The sequence below is a fragment of the Lepisosteus oculatus genome, chromosome 16 (assembly GCF_040954835.1).
Source record: "Lepisosteus oculatus isolate fLepOcu1 chromosome 16, fLepOcu1.hap2, whole genome shotgun sequence".
Lineage (NCBI taxonomy): Eukaryota > Metazoa > Chordata > Actinopteri > Semionotiformes > Lepisosteidae > Lepisosteus > Lepisosteus oculatus.
In genome coordinates this window covers 8,568,609-8,590,880 of record NC_090711.1, presented here as the reverse complement: position 1 = coordinate 8,590,880, position 22,272 = coordinate 8,568,609, and the positions used below count along the sequence as shown (strand labels likewise).

Here is a 22,272-nt window from a genome sequence, read left to right as displayed (position 1 = left end):
AAATTATACATTTATACTGTACACCTTTAAAACATAAAATAAAAGGAGTATTTTTTATTAAAAAATCAGTAAGTTCCTGTCAGTTCCAGAAAATACCTATTCTTATTGTGAAGTGCATTATTTTTAACAAAGAACATACCATTATTGTCACACCCTCTACAGCTCCTAGTCTGTCCTGTTCCTAGTTTCCCTGTGCTTTGCTTGTCCTTCCGGTGCGTCTTTGTGTGGGGCTATATATTTCCAGTTCACCTTTTCCTCTTGGCTCAGCATTAAGGGTACGGATGTCCTGAGACCTGCCTAGCACCAGGTCACTCCTGTCCATGGCCTGAGGGCATAGGTTTCTTACCGACATCATCTGACCCCCTGAGCCTGGGCTAACCCCCATGTTGCCCCTTTAACAACTACACACATGGTCTCTACTGCCCTCCTTGTCGTTCCACAGCTTGCCCTTCCTACAACCCTGACAATTATTTACTGTTTATTAGTCTTTAAATGTATTATTATTCAGTCTTGCAGAAAAATAAGAATAGAACTTATTGTAATTTACTATACCTAATTATTCTGAAATTATTTTAAAATCAGTGCAATTTACATAGTAATATTCTGAGCTCACAGTATTAGTAATCAAAACATGCCACTGCTTTGTCTTTTCCCAAAGACTTATTCTGAAAAGGAAAGGTTACTGTGCTTCAAATACACAGGAGTAATTTAAAGGTACAGAAATAACAAAACATTACAGCACCTTAGCAATGTTATGTCAATGAAATTGTAAAGGATCACAAAAAACAAATGGAATATATTTCCGCATCATTTGATTTTAACGTGACACCTTTGTTTGACATTCACTTTATATTTTTAAGACACATTTTAGTTTTTTCAAGATTATCATATACATACTGCAAAGTCTTCTATATTATACTACAAATTTTAAAAAATGTTCTAGAGAAAATATCTCTATGTATCTAAGTGCAGATCTTATTACACTTGTAGACCAGTTACAGTGTGACTGAAATATTATCATACAAAATACATTGTGATTTCAGTATTCTGCTCTGTTTTGATCATTTGTATATCAGTTTTCTTAATGGGATTTGTAATAATTTTAGTCAGAGCTACAGTATCTCTGATCTTATACAGTGATTTACTGTGTATTTTAAAGGCATTTCTACTAAACATTATTGTTACTATATCATTTTTTCTACAAGAACAAGATGTAAAACTTTGTTGTGGACAAAATACTTTAGATTTTGTTTCTTACTAGTTAGTAAAAGACAAAGCTTAATTTTTTAAAACATGTTTTTTCTAATTACTAAATTACAATATTTAAGAAAGGTTAAGATCAATACATTTTATGTGCTATGGTATAGGTTTAAAAAAATTATGTAGTGGTTCTAGAGTAAACATTTTAGTCTTAAGTTGTTTTGTCCCTAGATTTGTTTACATACACCATTTAAACAAAAACATTTTGCTACTAGTGTGATGTACAGCAGGAGGTGTCTGGTGAAACTGCATGAGTCAATAATTTCCCACAAGCTTGAGATCCATCTTAAAAATAAAAGTCATTCATTGATTGTCAATTGAAAATTGGTTTTCTATTAAGAGCTGTAGAGAAGATAAGCCTAACTAGTCTGTAATGTGATTTATCCACTGTATGTAGTCTTCCTTGATAATCAAAATTTATTTTGATTCTTTACTTTTTACAAATTACATATGATCTATCCTTATGTTTTAGTAACACATTTGGTTTAAAACTCAGTGAAATATTAGGCTCAAGAATAATGCTAAATGCTCTGAATTAATCTGTAACCCTGTTCTTTTTCTGACTATTCTTGTAACTCTTAACGTACATATTTGCCATTTTCTGTATGCTATCTATATATTTTGTAGCAATTTTGTATTGGATTTAGGTTTCATATCCACATGTTAAGCAGTATCATACCTGAGGATTTCCCTTTGAAGGTGCAAAGATATTTACCCCTTCAGGATCCCATTTATTCTCCTGAAAACATCAGAGTTTCTTTGTGTTTTTCTATTTTAAGGCTCATGATTTCAATGGAAAGACTGATATCAGATTGTGTGGAAAAGGCACATTTGAAAAACACTGCTTTGTTTTTAAATACGAGTTAAGACCTGCAATAATGCTAGCTGAGTGTAGAATTTAAACTTCTAAAAGAGGTTGTCCAGTTGTCCCAGGTCAATTTGCTATTGTGAAAGTTTTACAGAAAGAGTGAGAAATACTGTTAGGTTATTATTATTAGGTACATCAGCACATCAAAGTAATGCAATATACTTTTAAGGCATCAAACAGCTACTGTGCTCACACACGGTTTATACAGTATGTCACCAAATATTCTAATTTGTTCACAAGCCCTTATACAATACTCTATCTCCTTGATAATAAATAGTAATCAACTTCTTTATAAAAAAAGGTAAAAATGTATTGAATCTTAAACAATAAAGGCTGTGATAGTAGATTGAACAGTGCACCACCCATACATCTGTGATTCTTGGTGCCGATATGTGATGCATATACTGTTGGAGTTCCTGAGAATTTTCTTTCTTTTCTCTTTATGCTCTGTATAGAATATCAGTAGACCATCGTGTTTTCAGTGCCAAAGAACAGGTCATGCAGAACAAACATTATGCTGAAGCTAGAATGTCGTGCTAATGCAATTGAGAGTAGCAACCCAACCTTACCTGACTATTTTTTTTATCTGAGTAATTCACTTCTCTGGAATTCCAACAGCACCGAAGTATCACTTTAGCCCCAACTCGTTGCTTGTTAGGCTGCAATAAGTCTTTAATTTGATTGATGGCTGATTTCTAAGTAACACTGTCGTGGCTGTGGGTGGGTGAATGTGGAGTTTCAAGCTCTGCTTCTTAATCATTAGTGAAGCCATTGAAATAATATTTTCTGTCAGTCTGCAGTGTTATTTTATGATGTTTTATTTTATTAATATTTTAAGTAAACAACATTTAGACATGTTGTGCCCTGCCTGGGGCTCATCAGTGCATTGCATTCACTTTTGATTGCAATCTTGTTTTTTTAGTCCTTCCTTTTTGCTGATTGCTCTAGTCTTTGCTAGGGACAAGATTTTATCTTATGTTAGAACTAAGAAAATCTGTGTGCTGTCATGGGAAAAAATATCAGGGCATTAATGGAGAACCCCAGCTGCCATGGAAAAGTACTGCCATTACAATTACCAGATCCTCTCAGTAGACCAATATGTTGGGTGTGTTGCAGGAACCACACCTGTCTGGTTGTGTTTTAATCAGAATGGCGGTGTGGAGAGTTGGAGGAATAAAGGATGTATTGTTCACATCTCACTTCTTAGGAAATAGTTATCTGTTTCCATTCTGAAAATTAGTACATTTGGAATTTCAAAAGCTTTATAATATTCTAAATATTTCTAAATATATTCTTGAAAATATTCTAATATAACAGCATACAGTCTAAATACAGTATCTAATTGTACAATTCGATAGGAATAACACTGAAGAATTAAGTGTATTGAAAAAACGTTTATTAATTGTTTCCTAGTAAATTGGGTATAATCTGTTTGGCTAAGGGCCACACCTTACAGATTTCAGCTTTCAGCAAGTCTCGTGGAAGTTTCCTGGAATTCATTCCCAGTTTGCCTTTCATCTGAACACACTTTCTTACCATGTCCATTCTTCCATACACTTACACGTGCTTCATATGAGCTTTTTAGCATGGGAGAGGCCTCTACATGTGCCGTAACCGGGTAAAACTACAGCTGATGGTCTCAGACACAATTCATAAGCACCCAGCTGTATGTTTGGTTTCAGAGTTTCAACGTTTCAGAGGGGGCTATTAAACTTGATAATGGTCAGGTTGTCAGGAGGCTTCTTACATTCCATCTTTCTCCTGTGTATAGTTGTGGGCCCATAGCCATTAGCATGTATTATGATTCTTACTTCATATAAAAATCAGTACTTTTTCTTTTAATTTCTCTAATTTAGTGAAGGGAGTGAGTTAAGTATCATTTCATGGTGAAATGAGACATCCTGAACCCAGGAATGAATCCAAGGAAGAACCCAGATTCTTTAACCTTGTACACTGATTTTTTTGGGGGTAGAGGTTAAATTTTTAAGCACTCAATGATGCTAATTTAATACAAATGAATAGGAAATTGTATTATTGTTAGATTAAACATGATGCACACACATTTTTAAAATATTTTTAATTTGAAAATTTGAATGGTCAAACTGGACACATTTATAGTTAAAAGAAGTCAACCTGTCAGTGTAGGGCCTACCATTAAGTATGGGAATGGATCTTTTCTGGACAAGTATCTTAAAAAAGAGAAACACCCTCAAAAACAATAATATTCTTTTTTTGTATTGTAACAACACAATTTGCACACAATATTGTAAATGAGGATTTACAAGTGCAATTCTACACTTTTAACTGTTTTCATTAATTCCTAAGATGACTTTTGCCATTATATATTTTTTCTATATTGTGCAGGAGATGAAAATGTAAGTTATATTTCTATTTTTCTGTAAATTAGTCTGACATGAATTGCATCTTGTAAATGCCTGTTAACTAAATCATATGGTTTCAATCAGACACTTTCTTGGACTCAAGATTTTTTCCTTTTCCTTGGATTTGTAAATGTGGTAGACCTGATTGATCAGTAAACATCTGGCTCATATTTGTCTCCTTTATGTACTGTATCTCTCTTTTGAAGGTCTTGCCGAAGACCTTTAATGAAGATAATCTCCTAGTCTCTTTCTACGTCATGGTCTCTTAATGAGAAATCATTTAAAACTCTGTATTTTTTATTTTTTTTTTAATCTTTGTATTATTTCTATTTTTTGCTTTGCAGAACATTCACTTACAATGTTTGTCATTCTCTTCTCATCTTCTAAAATGCATTTACTTCTCTTATACTTTTTTCTTTGCTGATCTTTTCATTGAATTCATTTTAAGAAATGAATCAGAGGATCAGTATGAACTGAAAACAGAAGGGAAACAGTCTTCAAGACCACACGCCAATACCTTGAAACTGCCAAAATAACACAGATACACTGATGAACTAAATGAACAATCTCCTCAAGCAGGATCAGCACTAGACAATATTCAGGGTTTAGACTGTGCACTTCAGATTATAATCTGAAGTAATACATTGCAATTTAATTAGAAATTAAATTAGATATTATTCGGAGACAGAATAGTTTAACAAATTTCTGCACTAAGCTAAAAAGCTTTGAATGTTCAAATATTTGCAATTACCTTCAGAGTCTAGTAGAATCGAGATATATTTTAAAATATCCCATCAAATACTTAAGTACAGTAGCTTATACAATTGTGAAAGTACAACTTCAACTTTTTATGTCAGAAATCAATAGATTTTTGGCTGTATGTATTTAAGTTGGAATCAATAAATAACTATTGTATATGTTTATTCCTAAATTAAGACAATGTTGCCTTTTATGCTATGAAAGGTGAATATATCATTAGATTGTGCATCTGTAATGACTTTCATGATCTGCAGAATGTCTCTGTCACTGTCCAGAATAATCATGCCTTAAAGATAGCTGGTGGCTACTCTACCCGACTCTCTAGGCAAATAAACTGCCAACTGGCATTTTTCACTTTCTCAGTTAAGAGCTGACAGGAGTGAGGAGGAGCCTCAGAAACAATCCGAAAATTGAATTATACACTTTCCTGGTAGATGCCCAAATTATTTGTAACAAAAAAAGCCTCTGTAGCTTTGTACGATATCTACTCCTTCATGCTTGATAGTACCCACAGCTGTAAAATTCTCTGAAATCCATGACATCAGAGGATCATTTGCCTTCCTGTTCAAACTAGTCAAGGCCTTTGGTGTCAGTGCACTTCATAATGTGGGAGCAGAAGGAAGGAAATCATTGCTTTTTCTTGTTGAATCATCGAACCATGCTGAGCATCGATATCAAGGTTGCCATCACCGTTTTGCAGGTAGTAGTAACAGTAAATACATTCACAAATTTGTTTGCATTGTGTCAATGATGCATAATAGCAAATGTTGCAAATCAGAAATTTAGAAATCATGCAGGGAACATAAAGTACAAGATATTGTAGGGTTTTACGTTGGCGATGACATTCCAAATAGCCCCTAAATAATCACATTTCCAAATAAAATAGAAAGACTATCTTTAGTTTTTAGTGGAGAGATATTGTTTATATAGTGAACAGAGTAATTCTATTATAGTGCTGCTATGTGAATTTGACAATATGTATTCAAATTGTCGGATTTACACACCTTTTTGTAAATTTGTAGCTATGGAGGGAGTGATACCCTGAGTGATGTTATGCCCTTGAATTTTAGTGTGCAGTGCTTAAGCATGTAAAAAAACACTTTAAAAATTGATAAAATTGTGTTATCATAAAAGTGTGAAATGTTTTGGGATATTGATATGTGGGATAAATTATATGGTGTGTGAAATAGTTCCGTTGAAAGGAAATAGTGATGTTTCGACATTACCATAGACTGGAAATTAATTTATCTGAATATGCTTCAAATATTAGCCTTTAAGGAGTTTAATTAATAGTGTCCACAACATTTTGTAACTCCATTTCAATTTGCTTCATTCTCAAATTAATTTGAAACAATTTACAATACTACACTAAATGCAGTATAGCGAGTCCAGACAAATAAACCGAACTGAGAGAGATATGAAATGATTGTTTTTTTAAAAAGACAGTACAAGGATGAAAATGTCAAATTCTTATGCCACTCTAGTTGTTCTGCAAAAAAAAACATACTAGTATTTACAAAGAAAGAGCCATTCAGACTGATTTGTAAGAAGTTCCCTATAAGTTGACAATTATTATTTGAGTGTGTTGTTGTCCAAAAGTGTTTTAAGATCCTAGTGGACTCTGTTCCGTTCTGTTTATTACTTACAGTATGTGTTTGTTTTTGTCTGCTTATCTATTGCCGTTTATTTAGTACTTGCATTATGCTGTTGATTCACACATGACATGCCACAAAAGAAATTGGATTATTGCTTCATTTTCTATTGAGGAGGAACACCCAGGCCCTTTTCCATATCAATTGGGAACTGTAAGTATATTTTATGCATAAAAAATATTGGAACAATGCATCATATTTTTGGTATCTGAAATATTCAAATACAAACTTGTTTCACCATAAAGACCATTTATACTTTACTGTACTGGTTGAGAAACAGTAGGTTTTCTAATTGACAGATTTCGGTTGAAGTTTCTTTCATATTTAATAGGGGTTAAAACAGAGATTTGCTCTCTGGGTACCAGAGGAATTTCTGACGACAAAACAGAGATAATGGTATAGGATCCACCATATACAGCCTTAGAAAGGTCTTTCAGCATTCAGCATGTGTATCTTTCTGTAAGGTAGCCACCTAATTGAAAGAATTAGATTTTAACTTGTTTTAAAACCAAATAACACATGAGAGGTTACAAACCGGGGGAGAACACTTGGTCCCCATCATTCACCTGTTCATCCAATGAACTACATCTGTCAGTTTTGAGTGCATGAACAGTTTTAATTCAGTTAGGTTGGTGCAGTGTTCATTTTACATGTATCATTACTACAGTAAATCAGTAGCATTTTCTGTATTATAGTTTAGATTACATAACCTGCTCTTTTTTCTCTTTTCTCAATGCCAGATTATAAATAATATATAAATAAAGTAAACTTGTTAACTTTTTTCTCATCTTATATTCCCACATATGCCTGTGGGGTAACAATTATATACAGGTGCAAATGTATATAATGGTTTATCCACCATTAGAGTTTGATTGGCAATTTTTCCCAGTTTCCCAAAACCTACACAGAGCTAATCTTCCAATGCAATAAAAGATTAGTCATGTGATCCAGTGGGACAGCCACAGTATTCAGGCTCCAGGGGGTTATTTCACTGTCACAGGCACTGTTTTTGTATCTGTTTTTACTTGTGTAATTTCACAAATAGTTAAAAAATATATAATTGAAATTCACCCAACTACTGTATGTAACAGTATGCTCACAGTGGTCAATCAGATTCTGGTCTTGAAGTGAATTGCTCTTCCCCCAGATTATTCATGAATATAACTGCCATACTGTTAAATGTATTTCTATGCATTATCTTCATCATTATTAAATTGCTTCTTAGATAAATTTAGAACGGGAAAATGGGTTGAGATTCAAACTAAGGGGCAAAGGGGTTGATGAAGACCCAAAGGGGATCCTGGGCTTTGATGAAACAACCCGATCCGTCATTGTGTATGGATCAATAGATTACGAGGAACACCAGGCTCTGAATGTAAGTTAAAATTTATTATTGGTGTTACATTGAAACTGTATTCATTAATGACTGGGAAGTGAACCCTCACATAGAGGTGTTTATTGGGTCTGTTTGCGATGATGCAATAGCCCCTGTATCTCAGCAAAGCAATAGCTGCCAGTTTGCTGTCTTTGTTGTCTGATGTGTTCATGCCTACACATACTGTGTATACTGTGCCTCATATTTAAAAGTATATATAAACATCTTGACAGTGGTGGCAGTTGAGACATTACACAAAGACAAGGGAATCTGAGTCACTTTTTTAGTTCCAGGGCTCTGCTGTCACTAAACTAAATCAAGTATCATTCCGCTTTTCAAAAGCACTCCCAAACACAAAATTTGAGATGTTCATTACAATACCAGTCATACATTAAGAACTGACATTTTGTAGGTATTGTTTTCTTCCATCATATGTTTTAATAATGCGTTGTGACCATCTCCTCGAACATCTGTTAAATCTTAGGACAAAGTACAGTACTCTGTCTTTTCTATTGTTGACCAAGAGCCATATTCCCCTATCTGTGTTACTCATGTGCATACTGTAGCTGGCACTCTGGCATGCTGCTTTGCTATACTATAGTATTTCCTGACATTTCTGATTAATTAGAACCCATATTTCCTTTAATCCATCATTTCAATCAATAATAATTATCTACCATGTATTTTTCTTCATCTCAAATACCTATAGCTAACAATTGAAGCTACAATTGATGCCACTAATGTGAAGTATGCACAACTTGGAATTGAGATCATTATATTGAACATAAATGACAACCCACCAAGATTCCAGTGGGAACGTTATGAAACAACCATTAAAGAATCAATGGTTCAAGGTATTATTTTATTTTTTATGATAAGACATTACAGAGGCATATCCCAAGAACTAATACATTTATAATAAAAAAATCTGTTGCTTAGTATTTGAAGTACTATTCCTCCGAAATATATTCTCTTTTTTAACAAAGTTACAATCTGGGCAATATATCACAAACTGCAACAGCCATCTTAGTTTGCTATATTAATTCCAAAAATCTAATCTCAGTTAAATCAAGAAGTATCAAGCTAACTCTACTGCATTTTATTGGGCTTAAAAATGGAAGACTGGAAAAACTAACTCACACTTCAAAAATCTGCTGTACTTTTTCTTTTAACAAATTAAGGTTTAGTCAAGCTATGGATCCAAGATCATTTGTATATGTATACTACAAAACCTTCAAACTTTCAATTGTTTTAAAATACTTTGGGGGCTAAAACTCACTAGTCAAAATGAAGTCCTCAGTGAAGCACATTCCAAATTTTTAATTAAGAAAGAGAATGTGTAATTGTTCTGGTTGGGGACGGTGATCGATGTTGGTCACAGATTCCTCAAACCAGTTACACACTGCCACCTGTGCACCTGACTAGGGCTTCCGAATAATTTGGCCATTGAGTGTATATACTGTAAATACCTACTGCATAATCGTTTAATTACTGTAGGCCTTTACTTACAACTTTGTTTAGTTTATTTACAATTATTTACACTTTTGTCTTCTTTTGAAAGGGCAACGTCTGATAACTGTATCAGCAACAAATGCCGACTATTATAAAACTCTCAAACTTCCAATATTTCTTATTACATTGCTTCAGTAACCCCCAACACAGAAGATATAGAGTTCAACGTTAGTAGAAATGGCACCATTTCCTTCAGATTCCATTTCCAAACCATATAGTGAGTGAACAGTTTGAAGATGTTACAACACTATGGCTTGTAGGCCTTATTAGGCTTATTCATCAATATCAACTTGCATGATAGATCTGGGCTACAAACAGAGTTATACTTGGTGACAAACAATGGAAAGGTATAATAATAATTTTAATAATAATCTCTAATGAGCCAAGGTTTGCTGATGGCAAACTCTATGCACATCAGTAAGAGATCAGTTGGGGGGAAATGGTGTGGTGTTAGGGTGCAGTTACGTGTTCCAATCGGAATATATTGTACAGAGTAGTCCCACTGCCAGGAACTATAGCTGAACAATATTACTGGACACAGCAGACACTTCACGCATTCATTAGTAGATGTGTAGATTAACATGTGGAAAGAACACCAGACATTATCTTTATTGTATTTGCAAACTAGAAATTATCTTAATTTTCTTCAAAAGCTTTTCTTTGTTACTTTCTCTCTCAAGAACAGCAATGCTTTGGTAGGAACTATAATATTACATTAATGCCATAAAGTAACAGGTGATGAAGGGTAGATTGCTGGACCAAGATGTATGGTAACTAATAGTATAAAGTGTGCAACACTGATTTAGCTACATATTACTCAATTCAATTCAATTAATTTTAATACAGCACCTTTCACAACAAGGATGACCCAGGGCACTTAACAAAGCTGTGTGACAGTACATGACATTACAGTACAGAAAGAGAAAAAGCCATAAGACAACGGAGGAGAGAAACCAAAAACTCCTCTGTAAGGAGAACAAAAACCTCTGGGGGTCAAAGATCAACTGGCTGCCCAACCCCTCTGGGCATGCTAACATTATTGAATTCTAAAAAAGTACTAAATGTGGAGTATTAAGTCATCCGTCATGTCCTTCTGTGTGCCAGTACTCCATGCAGTCCTCTGTAGACCAAGAAATCCTCCTAAACAATAGCTGAATTCGTGATGTCCCTCTTGGATCCATGGCAGTGATGCAGCATCCAACTCAGATGGTGCCCAGCTCTATATCTGATGCATATCAACACATTCCGGTGAAACATTGAAAATTCTTCATATTTTTATGTCAGCATTTTTGAATGGTGTTATTTGATTTATGTTACAGTTACTTTTTCAGTTCTATTGCACAAAGTTGAGTTGGAGATGCACTCTCCAGACATTGACTTAATAAGCTGGGAATGACAGCTTTAACCATAATTAAAAAGACTAATCTTGGAACCAATAACATTTATTTGTTGTGATATTCCATTTCCTGCATTTTTTTCTTTGAATCGGCAATAGCCCGACATCATATCTGCAAAGACACTCCATTAGCACAAATTACAGACAGAATGGAAAAAAGCCACTGCTAAACATCCTGCTTGTACATGACCTACCATAAAGTTAATAAGGTTACATTTTGTGTTTGTGGTATGTTGCTATTGCAAGTGCTTGATTACCAATATAATGCATACATTAAAGTACATCGTGGCAACTTAAGATGATTGTTTCTTTTTTTGTGGAGGCTACATTCCAGAATTTACAGACTAAGGACATAAATACTCAGGAAGATGGTATTTTCATTAAGATATTGTTTTCCCTTCTATGTCAATATTCTGGGCGTTTGTTCCATTGAAATAAAGTCCTTTTTGTTTTGTCTTTAATTTGACAGTCTAGGCTCTAAGCTTTCCTGGGCATAATCCCTGTGATGGACCAGTGTTGGGGAGTCAGGTATTCTCTAGTCTGCTTACTAGTGCAGAAACCAGAATGAGTTTCTTATATCCTTGTTTTTATCATGTAATTATAACATTGAATACGGAATAGAAATAATGCAGAATTTTAAACTTAAAATATAGAAAATATAGAAATGTGCTGAACCTTCAGTAGCTTGTGATGTAAACAGGGAATCAGTTTGGCCACATCCATCTGTTTTTGTTTTTTATTTTATTTTTTTTTTGTTTGTTTTATTTACCATATCAACATATAATGCTCTTTCACATAAACGCATTGACAAACCTAAGCATCTCAAAAAGCCAAAAAAAAGCATCAGCCTCTCAGGGCCCCTGGCTAGCAACAACGCCTATCCAGGCACATTGCCAGTCAACATTCGGGTTCTTAGCCTCTGGAATCTTTTGACTGTGGGAACAGCCCTCCGCACAGCATCTCTCCGAGGGCAGCCACACCTCCGTGAAGCGCATGCAGTTGATCTCACTGCCCAGGTGCTGCTGGGAGGTGCAGTCCAGGAACTGAAAGGTCTGGTTCTGAAAGCGGTGGTAGTGTATGGACAGAGATTGGTGGGCATAGATGTGTAGACTGGAAGTCCAGGAGATTAGGGCAGCACTCAAAGAGCACCATCCATATAGCTGTCTGATTCTAGTATGCTGGTGAAGACTCTATAGTTGTGACTGCTGTCACCAGGGTCTCCATCTCAGCCAGATAGGTTGAGGTCTCCATCTCTTTTCTAATCACTTAATCCAATTCAGGGTAGTGGGGGAATTGGAGCCTATCCCAGCCACGGGTACAAGGTGGGATTCACTCTGGATGGGATGCCAGTCACAAACACACACACTCTCACAGCGGCCAGTTTTCCCAGAAGCCTGTCTAAGCTCATATATTTTATTAAACCATCTGTGAGTAACAAATAGGTATCATTAGTCACCTTAGTCATGAAGGTCTTTATTGCCAGTGCCACACTTACCTTTTATGTTTTACAAATGTTTTTATGTAATGCTTTTCAAAATTAATATTTACATGAATAACACTGTGAATCCCCTGCATATTAATTATTTCTCATGTACAGTGAATTATAGTAATTGGAATGCTTATCAATTTATGTAGCAATATTCTCCAAGAGCTCTGGGTGTTGCTAGGTTGTCCATAAATTAAATGCATCGCTATAAAGAGCACTGTTTGCTTTACCCCCAAGAGATAGTCTAACACAGGAAAATCACATCTGCCACATTTATCATCTGTCTGCACAAAGGTATCTGGAGTCAGACAGAATGACGTTACCACCCATTACAAAATATTGATAAAAAATGAAACTTAATGTTAGTTTTAGCCTTTCATAACAATATCCAGAGATACTTTATCTAAGCAGGAGATACATGCTCATTGCTACTCATTTAATTGACTCAGAAGGAAAGATTGTGATTTAAGTGCACCACTCACATGTACTTTTCTGTGCACCAGTATTCTTAATAAGATTGAAATTAATTTTATTCAGACCTGGCTCTGATCTTGCTCGTACCTTATTCCATCTTTTTAGGGCTACATCTGCAGACTCTGATCTCTTACACCATGGTAAGATACAGTAATTAACTAAAATTGTGCAAGATGGAAAAAATTAGCAGAGATAAAAGCAAATGAACTTTTTTTCAAATTATTGTAGGACTGGTTTTGCTATGATTTTAGTATTAGTATTAGCATTAGTGTCATTTCCATTCAAATGATAATTATATACTTTTATTGTACATCCACAGAATTAAATTTACAGCCCCTTTAATTAAGCAAGGTACTGCAAGTATGTTCATGCAATATATTGTGAAACAGGTTTAAATTAATGATAAAGATAATTATGTTGCTTGAGTTTCTTGTCATACATTATTGCATCTTGTGATTTATATTCGAATAAGGACATTCAATATCAGTGTGATGTAAGAAGTCTTTGGAGTTGTTGAAGTTGCCTCAGTTAACAATGTTCAAAGTCGTGTTTGAGATAAATGCTCAAAATAAAAGCAAGTAAGATATGTGTACAGCTTAATTATTATGTATACTTAATTATACAGCTTGATTATGTGGGGCAACCAATATCAATCACAGCTGCCTGTGATGTTAGTTATCCAGTTTTTCTAATTTGGTAGTCTTCCTTGTTAAATCGAGTATGTTTTGAATATTTCCTTTTTCAAGAGATGAAAAGGGAAGCACAAAGAGCACTTGCCATGAGAGAGACATGCAGTTTTGATCTGCTGACCTTTTTTCTCTATTAAAATAACTCGTTAGGGTTTTCGGAACTGTCTACTTAACGTCATCATGAACAAATGACCAAGGATGACTTGAAAATGAATTGTTTGGTACTTTACAGATCCACTGTATGACTGATGTAAGTTATTTAAGCTTTTTCTTGGTAAAACAAAAACATTTCCTTGTGAATTCCGAATGTATATGTTCAATATTCATCTGTGAACTTCCATTTATATCTATCCTCAGCTAGCTTTTTCCAGGAAGCATAATGTTTTTTATCTTGTTTCTCAGGATTAAGTCTGGTCTTTCCATGGTCTGCCTACTGTGTATCAGACGCATTGCTGTGACATCATCCTCTGCATGATTTCTGACTCTTGTTTGTGTTTTAACACATTAATTTATTTTACTGTCTTTTCTTGGCATTCAAAATGTTTCCAGTTTAAGTTTGAGTAGCCATTCAAAGATAGATTATTTTAATCAATACAATAACAGTGAAAGCTACCAACATATTCTGTCTGAGATCACCTAGTTGCTATCAACATTATTGATTGAAGGCAGTCTGATTGTGAGAGATGAGAACCACAAAATTGCATTTGTAAAGCTTGGATGACAGAGTTTCTCCACACCAACCCAAGAACATGATATCCATCTGTATCATCTGCATAATCATTTTTAGAGTGCAGAATACAAATAAATTATTTTTTGCAATTCCTAACCTAGTCTAATGTAATTTGCTTCAACTTACATATAACAACCACAAGTGTGTAACATCACTTTCATTTCAATTGTATGTCTGAATTCTAATAATGACAAAACAAGCCGATGAAATAAAGGGATAGCATGCTTAATAATTTGGCTTTAAATTGCTTGGCTCGTTGGAGATCAGCACTGTCATATGAGAAAAAAAATTGTGCAGTGAAGTTGGGGTATTGGGAGGGTAAACCTCAGAAAGGGGTGCTGGGAGGGGTGCAAGAAAAGATGCATGCAGCCAGGGATCTTTTATGCAAAAGGATGCCGAAGTGCAAGATTAGAATATGACTCTCACCTGAACTTCTGTTATATAACATAATTTAATTTATTACTGTAGGTAAAATTATAATAATGGCGAATAACACAAATAATGTAAAGGGGATAGAGTTATTAATAATTTAATGCTTTTATAATTTAACTTAATGGTTTTCACATCTGGCCCCAAACGAATTCCCAAAACACTGACACAGATGTATAATGGTCAGTTAAGAGCAAGTCGGTTTGGTTGTATTTTTACAGGAAGTGAGTAGAATGTGTGTGTAACAAGAATGCATGAGGAGTGCATATGATGCAGGTTTGAGCTTGTGTGAATGATTCAGATTCAGATTTGTGCATTTCAAAGGAACATTTCTCAGTAAATGAAAAATATGTACTGTATAACGTGGGTGACAGAACAAGAGTCAGAAACAGGTGTCAACACTAGTAGCCAATACAGACAAGTATAACTCACAATCTTGAGATTGGATCTCTGTGGTGGAAGAGTTGCCTGACATGGAAGCTAGATGAAAGCTACCACTTTCTGAGGTTTACTAGATGGAATGGATGAGAATGTCTTCCAAACAACATCGACTTATGCAGCTGACAGCCTTGGGATGACAGAAAAGTTTAGGGCCAACATTGTACAAGTTGGACACCAACTGAGAGGGGTAAATGGGGGTGGTGTCACCATATCACATAGGGATGATTGAGGATGCCCAGATCCAGTGCAGACTAATGTCATGCACTTGTACCAATGAGGCAGAGTGGGAGCTGGTGACCAGGGGCTCCTGCTGGGATAGTGTAAAGAAGGATTGGGAAGAAGAGACAACATACTGTATATAGGTTGGGGCTGTAGGTTCATTGGATTAGAATGAAAAAGGAACAAAACTGCCACACTTGTTTGGAGTTTCTGGAAAGCTTGATTACATCAAGAGAACTTAAAGATAAAAACAGACAGTGTGGATTTAAAAAAGCTGCTTATTTTTAGTGGATGATTGATGTTCAAGAAGCTGAAGAGGGAAGAAAACAATTCTAGCCCTCATTTATAAGAGATTACAAAGTAGGTATGGTAACACCAAGTGTGAAATATATACTGTACTGTATGTCTGCAATGAGGCAAAATGTCAGGTGCTTGAAATATGTTTTGAATGTGCATTCAGGGAGCTAAACCTTTACCTCCAACCAAACTTCTGATTAATAACACCATTTTGAACCAATGTAATTATTGAATTGATAATTACAGTATTGTTCTTCTGGATTTAATTCACACATAATTACACTCTTGGCAATTCATCGATGATTTCAGAGGTTTCCATCAGTTACATACATTCAAATTCTTGGATAACCAGATGGTTAAACCCATTTTATTTATAAATGGAGGCCCTGGTAGTCTATAAACCTCATTCTCCTGCTTCTTTAAACAATATAGTTCAGAAAAATAGACAGTGATAGGCAACACAGTAAGTAAATATGTTCAATGTATATCTTTTGCTAGCTGTGGGTTGCTGTATCACTTACATAGTTGATATTTGCAGTTAAGTACTGATAAATATTTATTATAAAGAATAGGGGTTTCTGAGAAAATGTGTTGTTTTTTACTATTCTTCTGTGTAGAAACACAGAAAGGACAACAAGTCTCCACAATAGTATTGAGTTCATTGACTGAGCTCTATGCTGAGAAAGATTGTTGTAGAAAATGCTTACAATACACTACAGACAGGTCTTACCTCTTTTCACTTGTGCTTTACCTGAAGTGGATCATTGCACACTGCTTGTTTTTGCACAAAATAACAGTTTTAAAAATGTGTTTTACAAATGCCAGACTCTATACATCTTTGTCTAATGCATTACCATACTTATCATTTCTTTTACATTTTTGATTGTAGATGCCTGAAAACTTTGCAATGTATAATTGGTTTAAAAAAATCTAAAAAAAAGACAATTATCATATGAATAAGAATAAACCTTTTATAGAGGGGTCTACACCATGCATTTGAAGAATGCATACAGAGACCTCATTCCATTTGTACCAGAATCTATCTCCTGGCTAGAGCTGTGCCAACATCTTATTCTGGTATGATCATTTATGCTTTCATTCAAATTTAAACATTTAGCAAACATCATGTTAATATTCAGGTGGGTAGCTGCGTCAGCATGCGTAGGCTGCAAAGGAACAAGTAATAGGTTTATTCCATGCTGAAAAAAAGAAGAAAGAGAACACAACTGAAGAAGGCTCCACGGCCGAAACGTTGTGTTCTCTTTCTTCTTTTTTTCAGCATGGAATAAACCTATTACTTGTTCCTTTGCATCATGTTAATATGCTTCTTTAGTATTTGAATATATAGGTTTCACTTAACATCTGAAAACAACCATTTTATATTTCTTGTGAACATTTTTCTCGTTCACTTCAAATGAATAATATTAATGAGGGCAAGCTACCAGACTTGTGTCTCTTTATATAGGATAGGAACCTTGACAATTGTTTTCAACTCTAGAATATAGCAAATCAAATGTAGGAAGCGTTTTGCAAGAGCATGATTTCATGACTTTCTGCTTGGTCATTTCTTCAAAAAGAACCAAAGGCGTCCTAATAGGTAGATAAAGGGAATTTTGTGTAAACAGCAAAGCATAGAGAGGAAGAGTGTTCAATTCTAGACCAATACGCACCGACAATGTCGTGTTCCACAACTGTTGTGCGTCTTGCAGTTCAAAACAACCTCCGCTGCATGGACGCCAAGTTCAGGTGTAGGTGGAAATAATATCAATCGAGGAAATATTCGAACTCTATTTAGCATTCACTTTTAGCAAAATAGTCAGGTTTGCCAATGAAGAACCTACAGTATTTTTTGTGCCGATGAAACTTGAATGCCCTGAAGGAGTCTTTTCAGTGAAGAAGACGGAATTCGCATTTCTCGTGATATAAATATGAACCAGACAGGATATTTGGGAAAACTTGACAACGTATTTTCTCGCCCTAATCCTACAACATGGACCGTACTTATTATTTTACTTATTGCACTTCTGGTCGTCGTAATAGTTTTGGGAAATGCTCTGGTCATACTTGCTTTTGTAGCGGTCAGAAATCTCAGAACACAGAGTAATTTCTTCCTGTTAAATCTTGCAATATCAGATTTTTTAGTAGGTAAGAGTTTTTTAAACTACAAATGCATATTGAGATGTTTACCTAAAAAGGATTGAATGAAGTCTTCAGTTTGCAACGTATTTGTTGTTATTGTTATCGTTTATCTAGTAATGTCGTACATACAATATGTACACTTAGTGCGTAACTGACTTTGCTCATAGCAAAACTTGTCAGTCTTAAAACATGAGCTGTTTCAGGAGAAAGCATTCATGTCGCTTTGCTGCTACATCTCTGCCCGCAACCCGATATTTATTTTTTAGGGAAGATGTACAGTATTTTCTCAGAATTTCGAAATATGTTTGTGAGTACAGTTCTCTAATTGAATCTTTTCTGGTTAAACTAGGTGTGTTCTGTATCCCCCTCTACGTTCCCTACATGCTGACAGGGCGATGGACGTTTGGGAAGACACTTTGTAAACTGTGGCTGGTGATGGATTATCTGATGTGCACGTCTTCTGTATTCAACATCGTGCTCATCAGTTATGACCGCTTTCTATCTGTCACAGACGCCGTAAGTATCCAATAAAATGGTTAATCCCTTTATGATTAAAACCGGAATTTTTCCACTACCTAAGAAAGCTCCTAGTTGAAAATAACCTTAGGTATGCAGATATAATGTAAGAACAGACAGATTGATACCTATACGGATTGTTCGACCTAGTGGTCGTGTTGGTAAGAATGAAAAACTACATTGCACAACCTGTCACTAGGTGGCACAGAAAGTCATCTGACTGCAAAAAAATGGACCGAACTATGTCTTTCTGTCTGAAATCAGATATTGGAAGGAGGGCTCTTCCATTCCTATGAACAATGTTAAGTAAAGTTTGAGATAACAGAAGAAAGCACATTGAAGAACAAAGCATGCAGCATGCTTCTGAAATATCCGTTCTTAACTGATTATATTTTCCATTTCCTTGAGAAAAATTAAAGCAGTTTTGAGAACAAGACCGCTATGAGACAATAACGTCAGATTAAGTGAGACTGCATATGTTCTGAAATAACTTCAGTAAAAGGGCTTTTTATTTTATCACAGGTCACATACAGAACCCAGCAAGGCAAGACTTCCCAGGCTATTACCAAAATGGCAATGGGCTGGCTTCTGGCATTTCTGTTATATGGTCCTGCCATCATTGCTTGGGAGCACATTGCTGGTTACAGCCTTCTTGAAAAAGAGCAGTGCTACCCCGAGTTCTACTTCAACTGGTATTTTCTAATCACAGCATCCATTGTGGAGTTCTTTATGCCCTTCATCAGCGTTACTTTCTTCAACCTGTGCATCTATCTTAACATCCATCGTCGTGCCTGCTCTCGCAGAAAGTTAGTGAAGGAGATGAATGAAGTACGTAGGCAACCTAAAAGAGCCAGCCTGTACCAGCTCTTCCAATCAGTGATGTTTGTGGGCCTGGAGGGCAGAACAGAGCTGGTCAAGCCCAGTACCATGGCACTTCGAGGCCAAGACACCACAAAGAATGATGATGGCAAGACCTCTCAGACAGCACCTTCCAATGAAAGCTGGATTAAAACTGTGCCACAGATGTATGGCCAGAGATCCAGGTTGCTTAAGGATAAAAAAGTTGCCAAATCTCTGGCCATTATTGTCTGTACATTTGGGGTTTGCTGGGCTCCATATACTTTGCTGATGATCATTCGAGCAGCTTTTAATGATGACTGTGTCCCCAGGTTTTGCTATGAAGTTACCTTCTGGTTGCTGTGGGTCAATTCTGCTATAAATCCTTTCCTGTATCCGCTTTGCCACAAAGCCTTCAGAAAGGCCTTTACAAAACTGCTGTGTCCAAAGGAGTTCAATGTTTAGCCCTGGTAAGGATTTAACGCTTCAAAACAATACATGGTAGAACTGGCCATTCACAATAATAAATTAGAAAAAGCAGTTGAGACAAGCCAGGTTCTGGACATTTTGCAGCAAACATAATTTGTTTTCCCCAAAATGAACTGATAGCATAAATGCTTTCAACAACACGTAGATGTTATTTAAAAAATATATATTTATTTCCTTTTACATTGTACATTTTACATTGTGTCTCTAGTACTGTACAGTGTGTATTTCAAATGCATGTGTGTAAAGGGTCCAGAGGGTGTCTGGTTTTAGTATCAAAGTGTTAACTTTCTTGTGTAGGAGTATTGTGTAGGAAAAGTCTTGTTTTCCCATATAAATGTTTGCATAAATAGTCCACAAAAAATAAAGAAGACATACTGTCATGGACGTCCAAAGGGACTAACCGTGGGGGGCAGGAGAGCGGAAAAAGACCCATATGCGTAGCGGCGAGGCGGGAAAAAGGTCCGGGCTCATTAGTGCAAAGAGTTCAGGAATGCCGTATAGAAACCTATGCCCTCAGGGAGCGGACGTGGGGCGCCCTGGTGCTAGGCGGGTCTCAGGACATCCGAACCTCAATGCTGACCGAGGACAGAGTGCAAGACCTGGAAATATATAGCCCAAGGGAAAGAGAGGGACAGGAAGGACAGCAGAATGGGAATCTATGGACAGGACAGAGAAGGAGCGCCCTCTGGCTGCAGAGGGCGTGACACATACCTTGATCTTTTTACCCTGAATAATGGTTTAATAATTTGTCTTTTGTACTTGTCGTGTATTCAGCAGGACTGGCTAATAATATTAGACTAATTATTAGTACCGACTTATAATATATTATACTAATTTAACCTTCTACTAATAACACCCACCCTACAGCATTATAATATACAACTTAAACTACTGTAGGACAATACAACAACATAAACAGATCAAAAGATTTGAATAATCTAATTGTGGGGGTACACCCTGCAAAACTGCAAAACAGTAGTGTGACAGAAATAATCTTTTGTTGTATATACAACTAATTCTCCCATTGTTGTGAACATGGGAGTAAATGGTCTTACATAAACCTATTATTTCCATACCTTACTCCCATAAGTCTTTTTCATACCAGCATCTATTGTATTGTGTGACATTATTTCTTGTCCATTCCTCCATTTTCTAACCACTTTTTCTAATTCAGAGTTGTCGGGGAGTCAGAGCCTATCCTGGCAAGCAATGGGCGAAATGGGCAGAGTACACCTTGGACATGATGCCAGTCAATTGCAGGGCAAACACAAACACAGACGTGTACGCACTCACACCAGGGCTAATTTTCCCAGAAGCCAATTAACCTACCAGTATGTCTGGAACTGTAGGAGGAAGTCAGAGCACCTACAGGAAACCAGTGCTAACATGGGGAGAACATAAAGACTGTATACTCAGAGCCTCCAGGTCCAGATTTGAACCCAGTGCTCCAGTGTTGCTAACCACAACACCACTTTACTACGCACTAGTTCTAGTGCTGGGGCTTTACAAGTCCAAAATACTGGACTAAATGGGGATCTTACTACTTAATTTATAGTTTTTGGAGCCTAAATGCAGATGCAAATATTCCTAGGGTTTGTTTTATTCATGGGTTTTTTTGTCATCATTGGAAAATGAAAAAAAAAACTATTTTCTTTTTCTAACTTTTTCTAAATCCTAAGAATAAACAGTCAAACAAATATCAGTGGTTTCAGAAATGTTTTTTTGATACAAAATAACAATGTAAATGTAACAATGTAAACAGAGATTTCTATTATCAAAATACAAGTGAAACTGGGCTATGTTTTTTTTATGTATGGAGATAATCACAGGATTAAGAAGAAAAGCACAGCAGATAAACCAGATGCAATAACACTAATCAATCATGTAAGAATCACACTGCATTAGAAGTCAATAATATTAGACATTACTCAACAGGATAAATGGAAAACAGTATTTAAGAACACAAACACTGTAATTGAGTTTGTAATCATTATTTCATCTCCCAGTAGTATGTTTACTCAGCTCGGGGACCTTATCAGTGTCACAAAGAGCACAGGTTTTACTGATCTGTTTGAGACTGACCAACACAAAAGGTGAATTTTCTCTTGTAAACAGGTTAGAACATTATTCAGACATGGACCAATAACATTTGTACCCTATTTGTATTTAAACACATAATATCAGGTAAATAAATCTACAGGGTGCAAGTGTAGAAAATATTTCCTTTACATTTTTTACCTTGAATATGAAGCATTAGGTAAATTTTTAAAGGAATAACACTTTCAAAATGAAACCCGAGATTTAAGATGAACATTAAATGGAA

The 22,272-nt window shown here is 35.7% G+C and overlaps 1 protein-coding gene across 1 annotated transcript; it reads left to right on the top strand.

The window, feature by feature from the left end:
- Window positions 1–5,915: 5,915 nt before the first annotated feature.
- LOC102692163 (histamine H3 receptor) lies at window positions 5,916–21,613 on the top strand. The gene is made up of 6 exons (XM_069179603.1): window positions 5,916–5,968; window positions 6,960–7,073; window positions 8,146–8,295; window positions 9,005–9,149; window positions 18,457–18,623; window positions 19,146–21,613. The coding sequence occupies exons 1-6, from the start codon at window positions 5,927–5,929 to the stop codon at window positions 19,923–19,925; spliced, it is 1,398 nt and encodes a 465-aa protein (XP_069035704.1). The 5' UTR covers window positions 5,916–5,926; the 3' UTR covers window positions 19,926–21,613.
- Window positions 21,614–22,272: the final 659 nt, after the last annotated feature.

What these genes read in the sequence shown, in the direction of transcription:
- LOC102692163 (XM_069179603.1), top strand. Translation starts at nt 5,927, where the DNA reads ATGCTGAGCATCGATATCAAGGTTGCCATCACCGTTTTGCAG. An exon ending in TTCCATATCAATTGGGAACT is followed by an intron (nt 7,074 to 8,145) that starts GTAAGTATATTT and finishes ATTGCTTCTTAG; the next exon opens with ATAAATTTAGAACGGGAAAA. An exon ending in TTCTATCTGTCACAGACGCC is followed by an intron (nt 18,624 to 19,145) that starts GTAAGTATCCAA and finishes ATTTTATCACAG; the next exon opens with GTCACATACAGAACCCAGCA.